Raw genomic sequence first — 22,162 nt, 5'->3', positions numbered from 1 at the left:
TTTAAATTAATTAAGTTTATATTACCCAGGGAGTTCTACAACTACAATATCTGTTAGTTTTGGTTGTGGATTAATTAAAGTAATGCCCAAGAAATTTCAAGGAACAAATACAAAAGCAGTCGAGGCAAGAGCACGAAAAGCTGCACAGCAAGCTGAGAAACAAGACTTGAAGAAAAAACAAGAAGAAGACCTTTACTGGCAAGATGACCACAAGATTAATCTCCGGAAACAAAATAGAAAAGAAATACAGGAGAAAAAGAAACTTGAGACGTTAAACAAAAAGAAGGAATTGGCTGAACTTTATGAAGCAGAGCAGAGCAATTTAGGAAAATCTGCCAAACCTGCCCCAACTAAAGTGTCAAGAGCAGATATAGAGGCACAGAAGCAAAAGGAAAAAGCTGAGAAGCTTGTGGATGAGAAACGGGTTAGTTTGGAAAAGAAGAAAATTGTTGTGCAGGAAGATGTATTGGAGGAAAATATCAATCAAACAGTCGCGAATAGTTTAACAAATACTGATGCAGTGGAAGCGCGGTCTGTATCGGATGCCATCTCTGCATTAAGCGTGAAAGAAGAGCTGGATCGTCATCCTGAGCGGAGGTTGAAAGCTTCGTTTAAGAAGTTTGAGGAAGAATACATGCCGAAGTTAAAGGCTGAAAACCCGAACCTTAAATTGTCACAACTTCGTCAAACACTGAGGAAAATGTGGCAGAAATCACCGGAAAATCCAATGAACCAGAAAAGCATGTCATACAACGCCAAGTAAATTGAGAATATGCTTTGAATTGTTTACTGTGCCACTGTTTAACAGTGGAGGTTATAGGATATGATTAAACATAGAAAACATATCAGTTGAGAAAGTAAAGTTTGAGTTCAAAGAAATTTAGTACATTAAATATTTTATGCAGAGTTACTTGTTTTTTTCTGTATTGCCATTTGCCACTCACATTCTATTTATTTTGGCATGGATTTCTGTATGATGCACAAATGTAACTGTTTTAAACTTATTTATAACCCATAAATATTTGATCTCACAGTGATTGACATTTCAGCGAATATCATTATAAATATAAAGATGTTCTTTATATATAAATGTTCATATGGTTTCAACATGTTGCCAGTTTCCTGGAATATTGTCCTTGTTTGTATTTTTTAAGTTAATGCCAACAAGCAATGTGTGGTATGTTATGTAATTTATAATGATAACTGTTCCTTGTCTTTGTTATATTTTTAATGGCAAAGTGCTTAAAATTACTGTTGGGTAAAATTGATATTTAAAAAAGCTCACAATGCAGTTTTGCACAGGGCCATGGTAGTGTTTAAGTGTGAGACACTTTTGCAACAAATGCTTTCATTAAAATAATGAATAAAAGTTGAAATCAAAATGGACAAGAGCAATGAAAAAAGTTTTAACAAATGTGTGGAACAGTTGGCGAAAATATTTGTTGCTAAATCTCGTAAGTCGAAAGAAGGAAAACAAAGGAATGGAAAGGTGTCGCTTCTCAGTGAAGAAATCAAGTTAAAATGGAAGATATATGATTCTATGTTTGATAGGTAAGTTGTGAGTTGTTGCTGGTTTAATGTATTTAGATATATATATATTCAAGATTATATTAATGTCCGGCGCCGTGGCATAGTGGTTAGCATGCCCGCCTGTAACCCTGAGGTAATGGGTTCAAGCTTCGACGCTGCTACCATTGTGGGCGTATGTGTTCTGGGCAAGACACTTAACGGCAATTTCTCCAACCCAGTGGTCAATAATGGGTTGTCCAAATTATCAGCCATATATAAAAAAATGAAAAAATCCCCAAAAAACAATCACCCACAAAGTAACATACTTGGTAACTCGTAAGCTGGCATGGGACCGGTGTGATAACCCCTGTCATTTCCCGACCAGGCGAGGAAAAGTTTTATTCATTCATTCATTTCAATGTTTGATTCTTTGATTGACAAAATAGATTTATTAAACAAATCTAGAATTATTAAACGATTAGAATATAATAATATGCATTGGCCAAAAATGAAGTATTTTATATGCAGTAAAAAGCTATCTCACCATCGTAATGGTTCATATTACTGGAAATTGTTGTTCGATAATTCAATGAATGTTTCTCTTGTTTTGGAAATGTTCCGATTCGGTAACCAATGTGATATTGATGGTTTACTACAAACAAGTGGATTTGGTTCGTATTTTATATATTGCTATGTTTAAAAAATTTCTTTTAAAATTCTCCTAAAAAGATATAAAATAATATATATATATATTTTAATATAATAAAATCTATTGTAATGTATATAATTTATTATAATAAAATTTATTATAATATATATATATGTATACATATATATATGTATATACTTTAATAAGTTTAAAATTTTGTTTTTTTGGTTTGTATTTTCTATTGCGATCGCGATGTTTAACTAGAACTAGAGTGACATGTTTTACTCACGAATTCTCTTAATAAAATGCGAAATAATATAATATTTGCTTTTGTAAATTTTTGTAAACAACTTATAAAGAAATGTTCATTAAAAAAATTATTATCAAGGGAAAAAAGTGATAACAAATGTGTATGTAATTGAAAATTTCCAAATGTCTTTATTTGACATTCGTGTGGCGCATCTTTTCAAAATTTATTTTGAAACTGAAGAGATAACTTTTTCTGTATTTAATTTAGGTTTAGATGATTGTGTGGAAAAGGTGCTTTGCCTTTTATTGTGTCTTGCCAGGAAACCCAGCAAGAATAAACAAGATGACCAACTAACTCTTTACAACAGCAAACTAAATTGCAAGAAAATCAACTTTGATTATTCTCATGTTTACTTTGGGTAAGAAATTTTAAATATGAATTGATGTACTTAAAACTTTTTCTTTTTTCTAACAATTTTTTTTTGTGTTTTTTTTTTTTTGTATTGCTTGTTTTCTTCCAAATAAATATAAATATGTTTTAACTGTAACTGGTTTAAAGTATTTTTTTTTGTTTAATCTTTTTTAAATCTACGCTATTGTAATCAAAGAGACAAATACAGTTTTTAAATTAAATGAGAGTGTCTAACTTCTGTTTTTGTATCTTCATAATTATATTTATCTATACTGAAAATATAATGGTGATTGGTGGCAGACAGTAGATGTCAGTTAAACTAATTCAGTAGTACAGAAGGCATGCATGATTTGCACAGCATTAGGAAGTTAAAAGATGGCAAACAATACATGGCAAATTTGATTTTTTTAATATTATGTTTTAAATTACTTGAACAGTTTCTCACATGGAGTGTGCTTTGGTATGCATATTTAACATGAAATAATTAATTTTTTATTTTTGAAAAAAAATTTTACAGCCCATCAAAATTCTTTAACTTTTTATTATTTTTTTTTAAACATTTTTCAGCCCATCAAAGTTCAATGAAGAAGAAGTTGAATGTGGTTGGGGTCAGTTAAATACGTATAGGTTGCCATTATTATTGCCAGAATCCACAGGTTGGTCATCTAATAGGCAATTTATACAAAAGAATTTATTTCTGTGCTATTAAAATGCAATTATTATGTACAAAAGACATTTTTTCTCTTCTAGAATAATTATTTAAACAAATTCTAAGAACAAATAAAATTATGTAAATATCAATTTTTATAAAAACTAATAAACATCTCTTCTAATAGCTTATTTACTAATTGTTTTATTTTTAATGAAGTAATATTTTATTTATTTACAACAGCTCAACAGAAAATTCAAGTTGCATTTACTCACCATACAAACACGCCTTCAAACGTAGATGGTTTTCGTTTTGTTAATCCGAAAACCAAACCATATTTTGGTTGTTTGAAGTTTCCTGATTTATTGGTGAGTTTGCATTGAAATATATTGTAAGTGACACTACAGTGCGTTGTGATATCTTCATATAGTAGGGTGGGGGAGACGGGAAACCTTTAACTCGTAATATCCAAATAATCTTAAATATTAAAGGAACAAAACCACAAGAATTATACTGTTTCTATTAATATGTTGTTTTTTAAATGCAGTTTATGAAAACATTGTATACCTTTCTACTGTGCATATATATAACCCTAATAATAGCATAAACAAAACAACAAGACTAATAGCCTATTATATATATACGTTATTTTTAAAAAATGCAGTTTATGAAGAATTTTTATATTCACACAGAGTGATGTTTATGATTGCAAAATTGTTCAAGATGAGGATGAAGGGTTCGTGTCTGGTGGAAGTACTCCATGTTCTGTGAAAATGTTGCGCAATACCCAGTCACGGGTGAATGATTCTCACCCTCCGTATTATGACTACAGGTTTATGTTTTAATATTTTGTTATTAATCTTACATATAATTGTATTTTGTATATAATATGTATCAATGTATGTAATCAGCACAAACATGTATGGAAAATCCTTACGCTGTCTGCTAGTGAAAATTTTGGTTTCAAAATGTTTCTTAGGCCTCACTGATACCTGTTTTTGGGAAAAGTTGGGCCCTTATGTTAAAATTAAAAAAACATGTCGAAAAAACACTTTTTTTTCGTTAAAAAAGTGAAACATGCTATGTCACCATAATTTGCATGACTTGGGAAAGGTAAACACGAACGCCAGAGTTTAAAAAAAAAATTAAACAGCGATTTTAGTGACACCTAATTAACATTTTTAGATCAAAAATTTTACTGGTACCAATCTAAAGAAATACCCATGTATGTATAAGAAGGTATTTAAAAAACTAATATCATTCTTTGCAATGATAGCCACTGTAGTTTATTAATGAACATTTAAGTGAAGTTGTCTGCCAATCTCCCAAGACATATTTTAATGTAGGACCTTCACCCACCATAATAAAAATGGTTTAATAAAAAAAAAAAATTTTAGTTTGTAAGTTTTTTGGCATACACTGGTTGATAAATTATTTTATACAATAGAGTGGGGGAAGATGGGATACTTTTAATTTTATTTTCTCTAGTTATTTGGTGGTAAACAAAGAACATTCAAAGAATTATAAAACCGTATCCTCACAACTCCCATAGACTGTTGTTAGTTGTTTAAAACATGATCAAGATATTTGGATATTATGTTCTAAAGTTGTCCCATCTTCCCCACCTTAATATAATAATATAAGCAATACTTTTACACCACTATCAATGCATTAATCTTATTTATAATGAACAGAGCACCAAATTACGATGTAACAGATTGGGCGAAATGTTTATCGACAAAGAGAAGAACTTATTTTTCCTGGGATTTGTAAGTCAACTCACGGCCTACTAGAGATACGGCCTGATAATTCACATTTTACGTTTGAAATTAGAAGGCCTATTATACGTCACAACCAACATTATTTTCCCATTGTTATTCATTGTTTAGGTGTAAACATAGCAGCATAGTATACAGTTTAATTTAAATATTCATTTAAAATAGAAGGTGTATGCTAGTTGCAAAGAGATTATCAGGATTATTTTGCATTAATAAAGTGTTTAAAATTAACTGTAAGATAACCTACAGGTAGTCTTTTAGGTTAGAACAGATTACGTAGTCCCGTTCGCACTCAGTCGAAGAAAATTACGAGACAGTATATTCAGTATAGCTCTCTACATCCATTTCGCTACTGAAACAACATTTGTTTCTAAACCAGTGATTGTGTCTAAACTAAACTAGCGCACATTGAGTTAGTAAACAAGATAGTTTTAGTAATCGTCGTTTGGTTTGCAGGTTCAATGATTATTTGTGTCTATGTATAGATGTTTTATTTTTAACGTGAACCACTTGCGGGTCTGAACTTACTTGGTACTGATATAGTTCATTCAAATTATATTATATACATTCAACTACAGTTTACCATGGTCTACAAGTGCGCTGCATGTTTAAATTGGTCTTGTTATCAGTCCTGTCCGAAGAAACCTTCGTTTTTTGGCTCCTGGACAAACGGACTTGACGGCAAAGTGGCTTATATACGGCAGACTGACAGCTTGGTCTACACGGTGGAATTTACGAGAATGATTATGAAGCTCACTTGGTAAAGCATGGAAAGCGAAAAACCCTTAGTTCCAACTATTCCGTTAAAGCCAATTTGCTTACACCATGTATTCTGGAAACCCCAACTTTTGTAGTTTAACTTTTCAATACATGCTTTGGCGGACAGTGGTCAATCCAAAAACAAGATTCTATTCAAATCTACTTGATTCAGCCATTTTTATATAAATGATGATTAGGTGAATGATTTAACGTTATTTGCTGGTTGGTTGGACACTTATATGGTTACCAAATCAAACATCCAATGCCTTTTGAGGATAACCCTGCCCTCACAAGCAGCATTGGTTTAAGTTTAAGAGTTTCTCAATGAAAGCTTTATTACTTTCTTGTTTAATTCCGTGTTGGTGCTGTAAACTTTGTTTACGCCTTTATTATGTTTACAAGTCTTTACTTATATAATTATTATGCTGTTTGGTCGCTTCTAACGCTGCATGTAGCTATACTTTCGTAAATAATTGACCTCATTGCTAAATTCGTATGTTTTTCGATGCGTTTTTCCCATTACTGCTACCTTTTTTAAGCAAAATACATGACGTAACAATTGAAAATAATGGTGTTTGTGACGTACAATAGGCCTTCTAATTTCAAACGTAAAATGTGAATTATCAGGCCGTATCTCTAGTAGGCCGTGGTCAACTTTATTAAGTCATATATTTATTAAATGTTTGCTGAATAATACTGTTTTAGTGTTTTTTTTCTTGGTTTATTATGATGTTTGTAAAAGTTAATACGTTACTTAATATAAATGTCTGAATATGATAAAAGTTAGATTTTGTATATTTTGATTGTAGTCTCAAGGATACAGTTTCATAATTCTTTGAATGTTATTTGTTTATTACCAAATTGGACAATAAAATAGAATGAATAGGTGTCCGATCTTCCCCCTGTCATACTTTATATTCTTGTGATCACAGAAACAGAGGTGAACCGCACAACAAGGAATATTATTTCACTGAGCTTGTTTCGAACGCATATGATGTCGTGTGGATGTCACGTCTTCGTCTCGTTGTTGATTTAACAAACTTCTTTCAACAACAACAACAAAACAACAAGTTGATTCTTGTTGAGGAAACAGTGTTGTTGTCTCACTCATGTCTTGTTGTTGTTGGAGTAGCTTCAGATACTTTTCAATATAACAAGGTAGAAAAGTTGAGTAATGTTCTAGGTTGATGTGTTTTGTGACTACCCAGGTGTGTGGCAAAGCGGTTAGCGTGCCTGCCTGTTATGTAGAGGTAATGGGTTCAAGGCTCATCACTGCTACCAATGTGCGCCTATTCGTCCTTGGGCAAGACAGTTAACGGCAATCGCTTAAGCCTAGTGGTCACTAATGGGTTGTCCAAACTCCAAATTATCAGCGATACATAACGAAGTGTATGAACACCCAGTTATAATGACTGTTGTTTTCCAGCCTTGCGAGGATAAAGCAAGTTACATTCATTTATTTATTCATTCATTGTTTTAGTGAATGCAATAATTATTTAAATTAGTAATTTTAATTAAATATACTTAGGTGTAGAAACAGTTCGAAATTAATTATTTCAAAATGTGTAATTTAAGTTTATATAGCATAGTAAGATTGTATGATTAGGATCAAGTGGAGATTTTCCAAATAACCCATCATATTACATTTCCAGCTTGCGCAAATGTTTGTTGTTCCAAGTAAAGTTTATATGTGCGGTGTTACGCCATCTAGTGTAAGGAATTGCTTGCACCAGTTTGCGGAATGCGGAACTGCATATCGACGTGTCATGCTGTTTACATCAAATATTTTAAAATCTACCACGAAAATAAACAATTGGATTCAAAATACAGAGTGTATACTCATGGTGAATATGATTCTATCTAATAAAAATAAAACAGTTTAGTATTTTTTTATTTTTTTAAATATGTATTTCTACTAAAGTATTTTATTTTTGTTAGCGTTTCATGTTTTTGAAATAATTATTTGTTAAATAATTTTTAAAATGTTTATTCTGATATACTTTATTTGCTTTTTTACTAATAGTAAGACAGTTATGATAAACTGTTAGGAGCAATATTAGTTTCTTATTGTCTTGATTTTATGTTATTTAAAGGGGTTCGAACACATAAATTTCTGAAGCAGAAAACTGCTATATAAATTTATTGTGACATTAAATAAATTTAGTGAAAAATATGCAGCTGTCTTCGTGGGCCGCAGATCGTACACCTCTAATAAGTCATAAAGTTACTTAAATCACATTTGTTTATTATTTTTTTTTAAAAATAGGTTTTATATTTTTAAATTTACCTTATGAGCGAAAAGCTAAAAAAATGTTATAGTGAACAGTTAATTTTTTCATTAAAATATTCATTAAAACACAGTCACTTTTTATTTCACTTTTTTAAATATTAAAAACCTTTAGACATTTTGTGAAGCTGTCCAGCAATATCTACATTACTTCCAAGAGAACATGCTTCATTATTCAAACCAATGTAAAACTTTACAAGAACTTTCACTTGCCTTACAACAACCCACAGCTTTAATACAGTAAGTTTGTTTGTTTGATTGGTAATGTTTTGTTTTATCAGTATTTTAAAATTTATTTGTAACATTTTATTGTTACTTATTTATTGCAGAACTTATTTATCTGTACCCTGTGAAACAATTTATTTGTGCTGCAAAAATATCACTAATTTATGGCAACTGTTGGGAAAATATTGACATTTTTTTGTGTTGTAACACTTTAAAGTTTGGTGTGTCGTAACCAGAAAATCACAGCTGCAAGAAGTTTGCTGCAAATGAAAGTGCAAACTGTTAACAATGACCATTTAAAAAAAATTCAAATCTACTTTGACAGTTTGCTATCCCCAAATAAAATATCATATATATATATATTTAAAAAATTAAGAAATCATCACTGATCACATTTTGTAATACCGTATTTTATGTTTAGCTTGTATAAACATATTACCAAAGCAATCGTGTCTGTAATTTTTTAAAGGTTATCTCTTATCTGTCCTTTTTGCTATTCTGCGTTTAGTAAAATCATATAGATTCATCAATTCTATTTTTTAATAAAAATAAATTTTGTTTAAAAATTTAAAAAAAAATCATTAAAAAAATAATGTTTTAAAAATATTATTTTCCAGTTACATGTGTCAGTTATGCAAATGTGGGTCACCTGATGTTCCGCTTACTCAACCAGACGTTGATGGATCTATTTTCCCAACTGGTGTCTCGCTACTTACATATCTATATGAGGAAGCTTTGCATTCTACGGATGCAAACGAACGATTTATTTTGTTATATCTTCTGCAAAAGTGTTGCCAACCATATTTAAGTTTCGTGCAGGTAATTATGTACTGTGTATAGGGATGTTGGTATGAAAAGAAGTATTTTTAATTATCTATTAGGTTCCCCAATCATTGTATAGCCTGGAACCTCATATATATAAATGAATTTAAAACGTATGAATGAATGAATGTAACTTACTTTATCCTCATGGGCCGAAAAAGACAGTCGTTATAACGTGTGTGTTCTGTTTCATACACCTGGTGCCAGCTAAAAGTTACCAAGTATCTTACTTTGTGGGTGATTGTTTTTGGAGAATATTTCAGTTTTTTACCTATGACTGATAATTTGGACAACCCATTAGTGACCACTGGGTTTGAGCACTTGTTGTTAGGTATTTTTCCCAAGGACACATACTCCCACAATGGTTGCAGCAAAGAGCATTGAACCTAGAGCCCGACCGATATTGCTATTTTCAAACATGCGGTGGACGCGTGATCAGACGCTTTGACCTAGTTTACTACGTTAGATTTTTACGAACGAGTAGAATTAGGTATACGAGTAAGTTTACGTTTATGAACAAGCTATCGCTCTGCATTAATTCTTACGTAAACACGTCGTTGGCCGTATGGTTACTTAGCGCCGATAATATCGGCCGTTTTTTGCCCTTGCCGATAATCGGTAAATCACCTAAAATGCGGCCGATATATCGGCTAACCGATAATCGGTCGTGCTCTAATTGAACCCATTATCCCTGGGTCCAGGCAGGTGCGGTAATCAACTATGCTACGGCACCAGACAAAAATATAAACTTTAATAAACTATAATAACAATTTTTGTCAAGTACTGTTTTCCAAAAAAAAGGAAAAGAGAAAAATTGTTTTCACAAAAAAAATATTTTTTTTTAGAGTTGGGTGTTTCGTGGACTGTGCGTTGAATCAAGCGATGAATTCATGATCAACATCAACGACAACAATGGGGGAAAACGAGACAGGAGGAGGTGGAAGAATTATATCGTTGCGAGGAACCCCAACGATATCAAGTCATGTGTTCCGTTGTTCTTAGCTCCGATTGCTGAGAAAATGTTCGCGTGCGGAAAATCAATCGAACTTATGCAGCTCATTTCACCTCAGGTATATTGACATATAGTAGGGTGGGGAAAGATGGGACACATTTTATTCTATTTTCTCGTCCTATTTGATAGTAAACAAAGAACATTCAAAGAATAATAAAATCGTATCCCCACGACTTCCCTAGACGGTTTTTAATTGTTTAAAACACGATCAGGATATTTTGATATTATGTGCTAAAGCCTAAAGGTCTCCCGTCTTTCCCCATCCTACTATATAGTTTATTATTAATACTTTATTAAAACCAATATTTGTTACCTTATGAATTTTTTTAAACATTTTTTAAACCATTTCTTCGCAGCATTTTCTGTGCACTCAAATGTTCCCATTACCTCAATTACGAATGTCGTACTCCAAGATTGAGATGAAGAAGCAGATGATGAAATGGAAAGAATATCAATCTCTCCTCCAGGCACAAGAAGATGAGATGATCTTGTTTTGGGAGGAAGAGGTTATTTTAACTTTATGTCGATATTATTTTTTTTATTGAGAGTACCAATTTACCATATTCTGTTACTTCTGCTAGCGGGCATAGTATAAATAATATATTAGTGGCTTATATGGTATAAAAACTTAGTGTATTTTTAATGTTTCGTGTGCCATACGGCGAGACTTCATCCGGGAATGTAACGCAACAGTACACGCAAGCAAATATATACCATGTTTTTAAAGCTCAATGCATTATAACCTGGATTGCATCTTCTCGTTAAAGTTGCAAGCTGACTATTTAACAAAAAATTTTTTAATCTGCAATGAACTAGTTGTTTTGAATGGGATTTTAATTGAAATCTTATTTAAAGCTGTTTTTTGTATGGAACATAAATTACACCAAAATTGGTTTTATTTTTTCGCCAAGTTTGAGATTGTTTTGTCACAAACAGTGCTAAAGTTTGAATTTAACATTGGCGTAGAGTTTTGCAATTATGTGGAGTATCCTCTATGCAGCAGGAACATATATCGTAGTGTAACATAGTTTACATTCGGCGCCATGGCACAGTTGGTTTGTGCGCCTGCCTGTAACCCAGAGGTAATGGGTTTAAGGCTCGTTGTGCTACCATTGTGGGCGTTTGTGTCCTTGAGCAAGACAATTAACGGCAATTGCTTCAACCTAGTGGCCACTAATGGGCTATCCAAATTATCAGCCACACATAAAAAAATCACTAAAAATACATATAAGAATAAAAACAAAAATATAAAAAAATCTATCAAAAAAATATTTACCCACAAAGTAACATACTTGGTAACTTGTAAGCTGGCATGAGGTGTTAAACCCGTGTTATAACGAGTGTGGTTTTCCGGCCACACTAAACTAAGTTACATTCATTAATTCACCTTTCAGGTGTAATAACGGACAATATAAAAAACTTTTTGATGTTGTGTTAGTTTTATTTACAATATGACAAACATGGTTGAAATTTTAAAGGAAAAGTCCCGAGAGAGAAAAAGACAGGAATTGGTGAACGCTTCACATGAGGTGTATCAAACACAAATGGAGAAGTTGTTTGATGAAAAGAAACAAATTATTCTTGAAATTCAACAAAACAAGAAGACGGAATATGACAGACTTAAAAAACAAGCAGAAGATGATTTAAACAGGTGAGATGTTTTTGTTTTTTTGTGATTATAATTTTGAGTGAAGCTCTACTCTGAACATTATGGGGTTTTTATGCTTTCTTTAAGTGTATATTTTATTTAAAATAATAAAGTGTTTTCTTTAAAATTGTATTTCTTTTGCAAATATTACTATTTATATAGGTAATTTATTTTTTTTTTAAATTTTAATATTTTAATTTTTTTTTTTTTTCATAGTAATTGAATACACTTTTTCTTATTTAAGGTATCTAAAAAATTAAATAATATTTTACAACAAATTAAATACAGTTAAAATATTTTTTTGATAATTCTTATTAAACTTTTAACAAATTTAAGGAGAAAAATGGAAAAAGAGAAAGAAGCATCCGATGACTTACATCGGTTGCAAATGAATGAATATAGAGATACACTTCATAAACATACTGATGATAAATTATTTGCTCAAGTCAAGTGAGTAACAATTTCAAAAAAGATTGTTTTAAATTGTATTTTATACCATTTTTGAACACATATGTCCACAATGGTAGCAGTGACAAGCCTTGAGCCCATTACCTCTGGGTTACAGGCAGGCGCGCCAACTAATTTTCACTGTTTAAGATTCTTACTTTATTTCCTAAATTCTTACAAAGGGAAGAAATGGAGCAACGTTATGCTCAACTTACACGAGATGCTGAGAACAGAGAAGCAAGAGCTTTGTGGAAAATAAAACGTCATCAACTGGATGACAAGCGAATCTTATTTCTTCAAAATCAGGTATTTATTAATTGGCAGATTTATTGAAATTTATTTGTTTTTGTTTTGATGATACAGAGCTAGTTTTATCCTTTGGCTTGTCAAAATGCGATGTAACTTATATAAAGAGAAGGGCAAAACCTATTTTGAAGTTTTGTCATTTTGTAAATAAAGAAGAGAACTGTGTTAAAACAGTTTTTTTTCAAAATAATCACAAACATTTTTTTAAATTGTTGCAAATTTCTAAAATATTGCCAATTTTTGATGGCGTTTAGGTGCCACAAATCATTCGAATGTTACAAATTACTTTAACAATTTACTTTAGTTAAATTTCTTTTTTAAATTTATTAAAAATTTTCAACAGGTTATACCTGAGCACTTTATAAAATCTACATCAACCAGTGTGAAAAATATTGAAGAAAATCATTTAGTTGAAATTGATACACCACTTGTTGATATTGTGGAAAATGTTGAAAGTTCTGTTGATGAAAATGTTGATCAAGAAGTTGATGAAATAAATCAACATCAACATGTTGAATCAATTACTGTTAATGTTGATGATGCAACTAAACTTGAAAACAAAGAATTAAGCGCAGGTAACTGATTGCTTTTGCCGCAATTAATTATTTTAAAGTAAATAATATTTAGTATTTTAAAGTAACTGTTGTAATTAATATAATATAGTCAATTTTGTTTAATATTTAAAATAAACTATTTAATATTTTAAAAGTAAAAATTCTTAGTATTTTAAAGTAAAAATTATTTACGGGTGAAAGCAGAAATAAAACTTCTATTTAATTAAGCAATCGTTAGTATCTTAGATTCTATTTTCTTAAGTACTTTAAAAAAAATTTATAAGCTTATGATGACATGCAAATATATTGGCATAGGCGCCTAACATGGGTATGCAAGGTATGCGTTTGCACCCCTAAAAATAAATAAGTTTCCCCATGAGTTCCCAGTATAAATGCATAAACAATTCAATAGCTTATGTTACAAACATGTCTTAAAATAAACACTATATCAGTTTATTTCCAAATAAAAGCTAATAATGTGACTAGAAAAAAAGTTCATATTTTCGCCGGCATAAAATTTTATCATTTAAAACTTCTGTGCACCTTGACATTTTAAAAGTTAGGTGCCTATGCGTATTGGGATAAATTTAAATTGTTTATTTAACAGAAAAAGTTAGGAAACCAAAACTGAAACCAACGAAAGAAAAACAAGTTCACCATAGCCAATCTACTATTCAGAATCTCATGTATTATGGGGATAAAGAAAAGGTGAATTTTTCATGATTTAATTTTTTTATATATTTATCGGTGTTTTTTTTACAGATTGTAAGCTCGAATGACATTGTTGCGAAAAGAAATGAACCTTGTGTTGAAGACTCATATATCAATGGTAGTTTTTTTTATATATATAGTAGGAGGGGGGAAGACGGGACACCTTTTCCACTTAATATTCAAATTTTCTATCGTGTTTTAAACAATTAAATACGGTCTATGGAAGTCGCAAGAATATGTTTTTATAATTATTTGAATGTTCTTTGTTTACTATCAAATTGGACGAGAAAACAGAATCAAAAGGTGTCCCATCTTCCCCCAGCCTACTATATTATTGATGTTGTTTTGATTTATCTGGAATGTGAAACTGTAATACTTAGATGCAATCAGTACATAATAGATGGTAGGTATTTAATAATAAAATACTGTTTGATTTCAGTAGTTTTAATAACGTTCTATTAACGTAAATAAAGCATTTATGAATTAATCACCGATGTATATATAGTAGGGTGGAAAAGACGGGACACCTTTTCCACATAATATATAAATTTTCTGATCGTGTTTTAAACAATTAAATACGGTCTATGGAAGTCGCGAGGATACGTTTTTCCAATTCTTTGAATATTTTTTGTTTACTACCAAATGGGACGATAAAATAGAAAAAAAAGGTTCCATTTTTCCCAGCTTTACTATACAAAAAACATGAATTTGTGATGATATTTTATCCGTACATAAAATCAATGTTGTTCTGTCATTGTTGTTTTGTTTACAGCAACTCCGGAAACAGATCACCCATTACCAACTTTCAATGTATATGATGATCATGTTACTTCTATTTTCAAAGTATTTAACTCTACAAATAATGGTTTGTATGAAATGTTTTTTTTTTCTTTTTTTGTACATATGAAGCGTTTTACAATTTATTTAAGTTTTCATGTTAAAAAAAAAATTAGAATATATCAAATTTTACAACTTTTTAAGTTCCATTCAAGATTCAAAAAAAATTTAGAATTTTACAATTTTGAAAAATTTTATTTTATAAAAAAGAAGTGTTTTCTATATTTTTTGTAGGATCCATGCAAGATTCCCCCCCCAAAAAAATATTTTAATTTTTCCTTAATATACATTCTCACATATATATACAGCAAATCACTTGAACAAATAGAGTGATCATTTTAGCTTACTTCTTGCTAAACTTTGAAACCAATTCCCATGACACTCTATATTTTATATTTCAACAAATGAAAAATGTGTTTCAACTAAATATACAACATTAATTTGGTATTTTATTAATTTTTGTCAATAAATGTGAGTAAATCCCTTTAAAAAAACAAACTAATTTAATTTTTTTTAAAAATAACTAATTATGTATGGATGCATTTATTCTCTATTCATGAAAACTTAATAAGAAACCGACATATGTTATATATTGCAGGTGACAAGTTCGAGAGATGCAGAGAACTTTTCCCCACCCAGAAACACAGTGGGATCAACAATTCAACGTTTTTCACCGACCAGGAAGATATTGTAGCTGCCGACTTGGATGCTTTACCTGTAATGTTGCTAAAATGTGTCCTACATCCAATATCTGTGCATTCCGATCTTGTCAATAGGTAAGTTTTGTTAAGTTAATATTGATATAATATTAACTTTATTTGTCTCTGCGATTACGGTAGCGAAAATTTGGAAATATTTTAAACGAAAAAGAATTGAGTCGTATAAACAGCGAGTAGTCCAACTGCCGTCTTTGTGTTTCCAAAATAGAGCAAAAGCGGTGACTTTGGCAATGGGTTTAAACGAACTTGTTAAGTTTTATTTGCCTTTTCCTTTTGCGGGAAGGCGTAAAACAGCTTCTATTTACTTTACCAAACATTTTTTTTGAAAAACCATTAAATTTCCCCCATTAAAGGACTAAAATATCACAAATCAACTGCCTCTAATTCCATTTTTTGACTTTTTGTGATACAGAAAACAAATAACACATGCTTTTTACATTTTTCAACCTTCAAATTTGTTTTTGGGCCCAAGTTTTTCTGTAATTTACCAAAAAACATGCATTTTCCCTATACTTACTGTGTTATTCTGGACACAAACTGCCGTTTAATTTGACTTTTACGTAACAATGGGTTGGTCCACTCTGTATTTCTATGGCTATGGAAAAGACAGGATATAGCGACAAAACAACAGTTGTTAAAACACACTCACAGTTTAAAACATATTTACATTTATTTGAAAGAAAATAAGCGTGGTCGCTACGCCATTGTTTAGTTCCTATTGTAATATGATTATAGGCTATTTGTACGCTTATTTTTTTCCAATTAAATGTAAATATGTTTATAACTGTAAACGTGTTTTAACAACTGTTGTTTTGTCGCTATGTCTTGTCTTTTCGTTTAAAATATTTCTAAATCTTTGATACAGTAATCTAGAGAAAAATAAAGTTATTATTATTTTTATCACATATACATTATCAGGTGCGTGGTTCAACATTTCATGCAAAACCTTTCACTTGTGGATCATTTTGAAATGTTGCGACATTTCCTTTTATTGGAAGATGGAGAATTTTCGCAAACGTTCAGCAACAACTTGTTTCATATTGTAAGAAAATTATATATTTTATATGTATTATACATATACTAAGGTGGGGGAAGATGGTTTTAAGTTATCATTGTTTTAGTTCCTATTGTATCTAATTTGTTTGTGTGGTGCCCCTCTCCAATCATGTGCATTATGTTCTGCCTCAGTGATTTTGCCTTCTTCCTTTTTCTGTCTGGCCTCCTGTCTGACCTTGTTGGTCATTCATTCTAAACATATGCTTGTGTTGTGAGGTGCTTTTAATAAACTTAACTACTGACTTAACATATGGGACACTTTTTATTCTATTTTTCGTCCCATTTGGTAGTAAACAAAGAACATTTAAAGAATTGTAAAACATAAACCGTTGTTAACTGTTTAAAACACGATCAGGATATTGTCCCATCTTCCCCCACACTACTATATATTACTATTAGAATAAAATCAAACTGTTCTATACGAGTAGCATAAACTATTCTAATGAAACATTATATGTCCATTTTTCTCTAAAAAAGAATGTAATTTTTATCTCACTATTATGTAAAAATACTGTCCCATTTAAACTTTTTTATCAAATGTACCGTCAGTGCTCTTTTTAATCCTATATACCGCTAGATCAAAGTCTAATGTAGGTCTTTGAATTGCTAAAATAATATAAAAAGAGAATGAATAATATGCCTAATTTTTAAATTACTATGTACCTTTAACTGCAGGTGTATTGACACCACATATATGGTACAGTAAAAGTAGCATTTACCTATGATAAAATACCCAATAACATGTTATATTAATTAAGCTCTAAACAAAAATGTTTTTTTTATTAATTTAACGTCTTAGATGTTTTAAAGCATTGTTATTGAGAAAATAAATAATTTCCTGCACAAAATCATTTTTATATTAATTAAGCTTTAAACCATAATTCAATATCGTGGCATGGGGGTAGATGGGACGCCTCTTCATTTTATTTTCTTGCCCCATTTGGTAGTAAACAAAGAACCTTCAAAGAATTATAAAACTGTATACCCAGGACTCCCATAGACCGTTGTTAGTTATTTAAAACACGATCAGGATATTTGGATATTATATGCTTAAGGTGTCCCATCTTCCCCCACCCTACTATATGATGAATTGTAAAAGCATTATTATTGACAGCAACAAAATTTCCTCCCCACTTGACTCTGTTAAAAAACTGTTTCATCTCAATCTTAGATTCACGGAAACACAAATCCTGTTGATTCTTTAACTCCGGTCGCTCTCGATTCAATTTTATCTCGTTCCGTTCAATCTTCCAACTTTCACGATTCATCCTTGATCGGAAATTTATTTTTCTCTCTAACCCATCTTCCACCTGCGTTTGATCCACTCGGTAAGTTTGACCAGACAGTATTTTATTGGTTACTGCGTTTTTTGTTGGCGTACTAAAATTTAGTGGGTGTTTTTTCACATTTAGTCGGCCAACTTTCACATCTAGTCGGCCAACTTTCACATTTAGTCGGCCAATTTTGGCCAACTTCACATTTAGTCGGTCAATTTTGGCCAACTTTCACATTTAGTCGGCCAACTTTCACATCTAGTCGGCCAACTTCACATTTAGTCAGCCAATTTTGGCCAACTTTCACATTTAGTTGGCCAATTTTTAAATTTAGTCGACCTTCTGTGCATTACTTATTACAGAATAAGTCGGTCAAATTCTAACGACTAAATTTTAGTCAGGTGACTAAAAAAGCAAAATCTAATTTAGGCTTCGACTTAGGCAGTAGCCGAAAAAGCCACCCCAGATGTTGTTGCTGCCTGAAAAAAGTTGCTTGCAAAAAAATGCTTATTAAAAATAATTCCTTTTAAAAAATGCTTGCTTGCTAAAAAATGCTTGCTTTGTAAAATGACTTGATAATATTTCATAATTTTAATTGAAAATATGTCTACCAATTTGTAAAAATATGTTTCGATGCATACCAACTAATAATTTACATTTATTCACTCAAATCAGATATCAGTTTTTATAAACCATTTATTCTATTTCCCTTGAAAAATTTCAAATAAGTGTCTCCATTCTGTGAATTGTATATTTATTCTCAAAATCATATTTAGCGGATTGTGAAATAAGGTAAATTTTTCCGAAATTAGTAAATTTTTTCATTTTTTTGTAAAATTTTTTGCTCAGCTAAAATTAGTAATTTTTTTGGGGGGGAAATTTTTGCTTACCTAAAATTTGTATTTTTTTTACCGCAATTACCCAACGTTGCGTGTAAAGTGTATTTCATATAAAAACTTTCCTCAGATCGAGATTGTTTGAATTGTTTTGAATTGAGATACAACACGCCGTGGCCGTGTAACATCGTGCTCACAGAATCATCTCACACGAAATACAACCAAGTCTTAAGGTTTTTGCTCCAACTTAAACACCTGATATGGGTTCTACATGACGTTCGCAATCAACTGTGCCACATTGGTAAGACTTATTTTTTGACTTTTTATTTAAAAAAATGTTAAAGATTATCTTTTGATCGAAAATTTTAGCAGCTATTTTTTGCGTGAAATATAGTTGTGTGGGGGACGACAGGACATTTTTAGCACATAATATCCAAATATCCTGATGGTGTTTTAAACAATAAGCAACAGTCTAAGGGGGTTAGAGGATTTGGTCTTAGAATTCTTTGAATGTTCTTTGTTTACCTGTCACGTGTTACGTTCGTTAAACCGTCGCAGAGACGTCTCCATGGTTGTAATCTATGGCGTAATCGTACGTCGCCAGCTGCAAGAGTGCTGCATACGTATCAGCGTGCGACACTACCAAATTGAACGATAAAAAATATTGAAATATGTCCCATCTTACCACAACCCTATAATATACAGTTTGACTTTAATATGAAATAGGTAACAAGTTTTGTTAAACATAAATATATAGTTGTCATTTTTATACTGATTTTAGCACGTACAATACCAACGTGTTGATCTTTATACCTTACTTTATCCTCGCGTAGCCGGAAAATGACAGTTGATAAAACGGGTGTTCTGTTTCATACACTTCTTGCCAGCTTACGAATTACTAAGTATGTTACTTTGTGGGTGATTATTTTTTTTTTGGGGGGGGGGGTTATTTTTTAGATGGCCGAAAATTAGGACAATCCATTAGTAAATGCTGAGTGCAGCATCGACGAGCTTTAAACCCATTACCTCTGGGTTAGAAGCAGGCCTGCTAACCAATTGCGCCACGGCGCTGGACAGAATATGAATATTTCCTGTTTTCCTATAACTTAATGACATAATAAAATTTTCAAACTTTATTTTGCCTGTGAAAACACTGTAACATAAAAAAAAAAACTTTAAGTACTAAATGTTTTATATTATATTATTTAGAATCCGGTGTCACTTCCTTGTTCCGGTTGACTGCATCGGAGCTTCGTATACTACATATCTATCGACATGAGATGCATAATTTTGTGAAGATAATGCAAGGATATGTTTCAACACAGGTCAAATATTTTTCATGTTGATTTGAAAATTTTTACCTTACTAAGTTTTTTTTTTTTTAAGTTACAAGTTACATTCATACCGATATTAAGCTTCATACTATTCGTACAATATTAGGCTTTCATATTGTTTATTTTCTTACGATATTACGCTTTCATATGAAGGAATTTTTATCGTACCAAGTTTTGTTATTTTTAACTATGTTTAAATTTGAAAAGTACATTTTTAGCATAGCTAATGTCACCTTTAGGCTGTCTAACTGTCAGAAGTATATAAAAAGATACAAAAAATTACAAGAGTTAAATTTAAAAACTTAATATCTTTTGTGAGTACACATGAATTGTATATAATAACTGCATATATAGTAGGGTGGGGAAGATGGGACACCTTTACCCTATAATATCAAATACCTTAATAGTGTTTTAAATTATGGGAGTCGTAAGGTTAGGCTACTGTTTTATAAGTCTTTTAATGTACTTTGTTTACTACCAAATGGGGAGGTAATAGAATGGAAAGGTGTCCCATTTTACTCCACCCCACTATAGTAAAGAAATTTTGATAGAAAAGAAAAGTTCAATATTTTATTTCTATGTTGCCAGGTTCTTCATGTTTGTTGGAAAGAATTTCTTGATTCGTTGCAAACAAACGTCACCAACCTCGAAGATATTTATCTTCGTCACTCGGAATATATCCACAAGTGTGTCTTGAGGTTCGTGTTGTGTTTTCTGTTGTTTTTTTTTGCAGTTTTATATTTTTTATGTTCTGTTTATTTATTTAAAAAAAAATTTTTCTATTTTTTTTTGTTGTTTATTTATTTATTTATTTTTGTTCAATTTTAAGGTTAGTGATTTTTTATTTAAATTTTAAATTGAGAGATTATTTTAATAAACCTTTAAAACAGTATAGAGATTTTGTATTTAGTTTTAAATTAAACCATTTTTTATTCAATTTTAAATGTCAAGATTTTTTTAAATTTTAAATTGAAAGAGTTTTTTATTTAATTGTGAATTAGAATATTTTTTTGACACCTAGATGCCTGCTCACCCCGAAGGCACAAAGTGTGTTCAATTTGATACGAGATGCATTGAAATGTATCCTGAGATTCCATAAACAACTCTCTTCTCCAAAATCTGCAACATTTCGTGCTTTAAAACAAACATACCTTGAATTTTCAAGATTGTCAAACTTTTTATACAAAGGTTAGTACCAACTGTCTTTATATTAATTTCTTTTTTAATTTTATTTAAATTCTATTTTTGTAAATGTAACTATGTTAGTGTTGACACTGGCAACTTATTGCGGAAGCATGCTTGTTGATGATACTAATATATTATATTGGGTGATGTAGCACAGTTGGTTAGCGAGCCTGCCTTTAACCCAGAGGTAATGGGTTCAAGTCTCGTCGCTTCTACCATTGTGGGCGTATGTGTTCTTGGGCAAGACACTTAATGACAATTGCTCCAACCCAGTGGTCACTAATGGGTTGTCCACATTATCAGCCATACGTAAAAAAATCCTCCAAAAAATAATCAACCACAAAGTAACATACATGGTAACTCGTTAGCTGGCGCCAGGTGTATGAAACAAAACACAGGTGTTTAACGACTGTCATTTCCCGGCCACGCAAGGATAAAGTAAGGTACATTCATTATTTTGCTTCATGCGACAACTTTCAATCAATATTTATCTTGAAAATCCTTACCTGTATACTTTGGCAAATTTATAAATCCCAATTATATTCTGCCATAAACAAAACAATAACTACTTGCAGTGGTACTTAAGCTTGTGGAGAAAGGTTACCAACCACATTTGGAAAACTTTCTTGTTCGACTCAATTTTAACGGTTTCTACAAATCGTGATCGGCCGCTAGATGACGCAGCGGTGCAGTAACGATGACGTCACATTACGCTGCAAATTTTCCATTCAATGCGACTTCGATCTCACTATGTTTGGAATCGCAGTTGTTACCTATATAAGCGCATGCGCTATTTTTGTACTCTTACGTGCTCAATTTTCTTAGTTTTCTAGCAATTTGTAATAAACCGACCTCGAAGAGGTTCAAGCCAGTCCGTGTTGTTGTTGCCTTATACGGTCTTGCT

The 22,162-nt window shown here is 31.3% G+C and overlaps 2 protein-coding genes and 1 long non-coding RNA gene across 4 annotated transcripts; 2 read left to right on the top strand and 1 right to left on the bottom strand.

Moving 5' to 3' along the window:
• LOC149741674 (coiled-coil domain-containing protein 124-like) lies at window positions 1-1,302 on the top strand. Its single transcript, XM_089887935.1, has one exon. It carries the CDS (start codon window positions 83-85, stop codon window positions 761-763), a length of 681 nt encoding a protein of 226 aa, XP_089744061.1. The 5' UTR covers window positions 1-82; the 3' UTR covers window positions 764-1,302.
• Window positions 1,303-1,381: 79 nt separating this feature from the next.
• LOC149741672 (gamma-tubulin complex component 6-like) lies at window positions 1,382-22,129 on the top strand. 2 transcript variants are annotated; one of them, XM_089887868.1, is made up of 28 exons: window positions 1,382-1,551; window positions 2,038-2,180; window positions 2,676-2,826; window positions 3,387-3,475; window positions 3,712-3,836; window positions 4,161-4,300; window positions 5,163-5,237; window positions 6,938-7,163; window positions 7,658-7,849; window positions 8,408-8,532; window positions 9,135-9,336; window positions 10,185-10,409; window positions 10,708-10,857; window positions 11,830-12,002; window positions 12,336-12,449; window positions 12,629-12,752; window positions 13,096-13,327; window positions 13,914-14,014; window positions 14,069-14,135; window positions 14,790-14,882; window positions 15,453-15,630; window positions 16,492-16,615; window positions 17,801-17,957; window positions 18,870-19,040; window positions 19,949-20,064; window positions 20,662-20,771; window positions 21,095-21,261; window positions 21,834-22,129. In XM_089887868.1, the coding sequence occupies exons 1-28, from the start codon at window positions 1,382-1,384 to the stop codon at window positions 21,920-21,922; spliced, it is 4,029 nt and encodes a 1,342-aa protein (XP_089743994.1). In that variant the 3' UTR covers window positions 21,923-22,129. The 2 variants fall into 2 exon arrangements, with proteins under 2 accessions (XP_089743994.1, XP_089743985.1); XM_089887859.1 differs by having other exon boundaries at window positions 14,069-14,138.
• LOC149741673 (uncharacterized) lies at window positions 21,107-21,894 on the bottom strand. The gene is made up of 2 exons (XR_016385990.1): window positions 21,765-21,894; window positions 21,107-21,192 (listed from the first exon to the last, which is right to left on the bottom strand). It is a non-coding gene; the product is annotated as an uncharacterized LOC149741673 (long non-coding RNA).
• Window positions 22,130-22,162: the final 33 nt, after the last annotated feature.

The sequence above is a fragment of the Ciona robusta genome, chromosome 1 (genome assembly GCF_009617815.1).
Source record: "Ciona robusta chromosome 1, ASM961781v2".
NCBI lineage: Eukaryota > Metazoa > Chordata > Ascidiacea > Phlebobranchia > Cionidae > Ciona > Ciona robusta.
This window is presented reverse-complemented; position numbering and strand designations above follow the sequence as displayed.

Bases quoted from the DNA above. Each gene is read 5' to 3' on its own strand.
- LOC149741674 (XM_089887935.1), top strand. From the start codon at position 83: ATGCCCAAGAAATTTCAAGGAACAAATACAAAAGCAGTCGAGGCAAGA.
- LOC149741672 (XM_089887859.1), top strand. From the start codon at position 1,382: ATGGACAAGAGCAATGAAAAAAGTTTTAACAAATGTGTGGAACAGTTG. The intron at 4,301-5,162 runs GTTTATGTTTTA...TATAATGAACAG, and splicing joins CCTCCGTATTATGACTACAG to AGCACCAAATTACGATGTAA. The intron at 7,164-7,657 runs GTAGAAAAGTTG...TTACATTTCCAG, and splicing joins ATACTTTTCAATATAACAAG to CTTGCGCAAATGTTTGTTGT.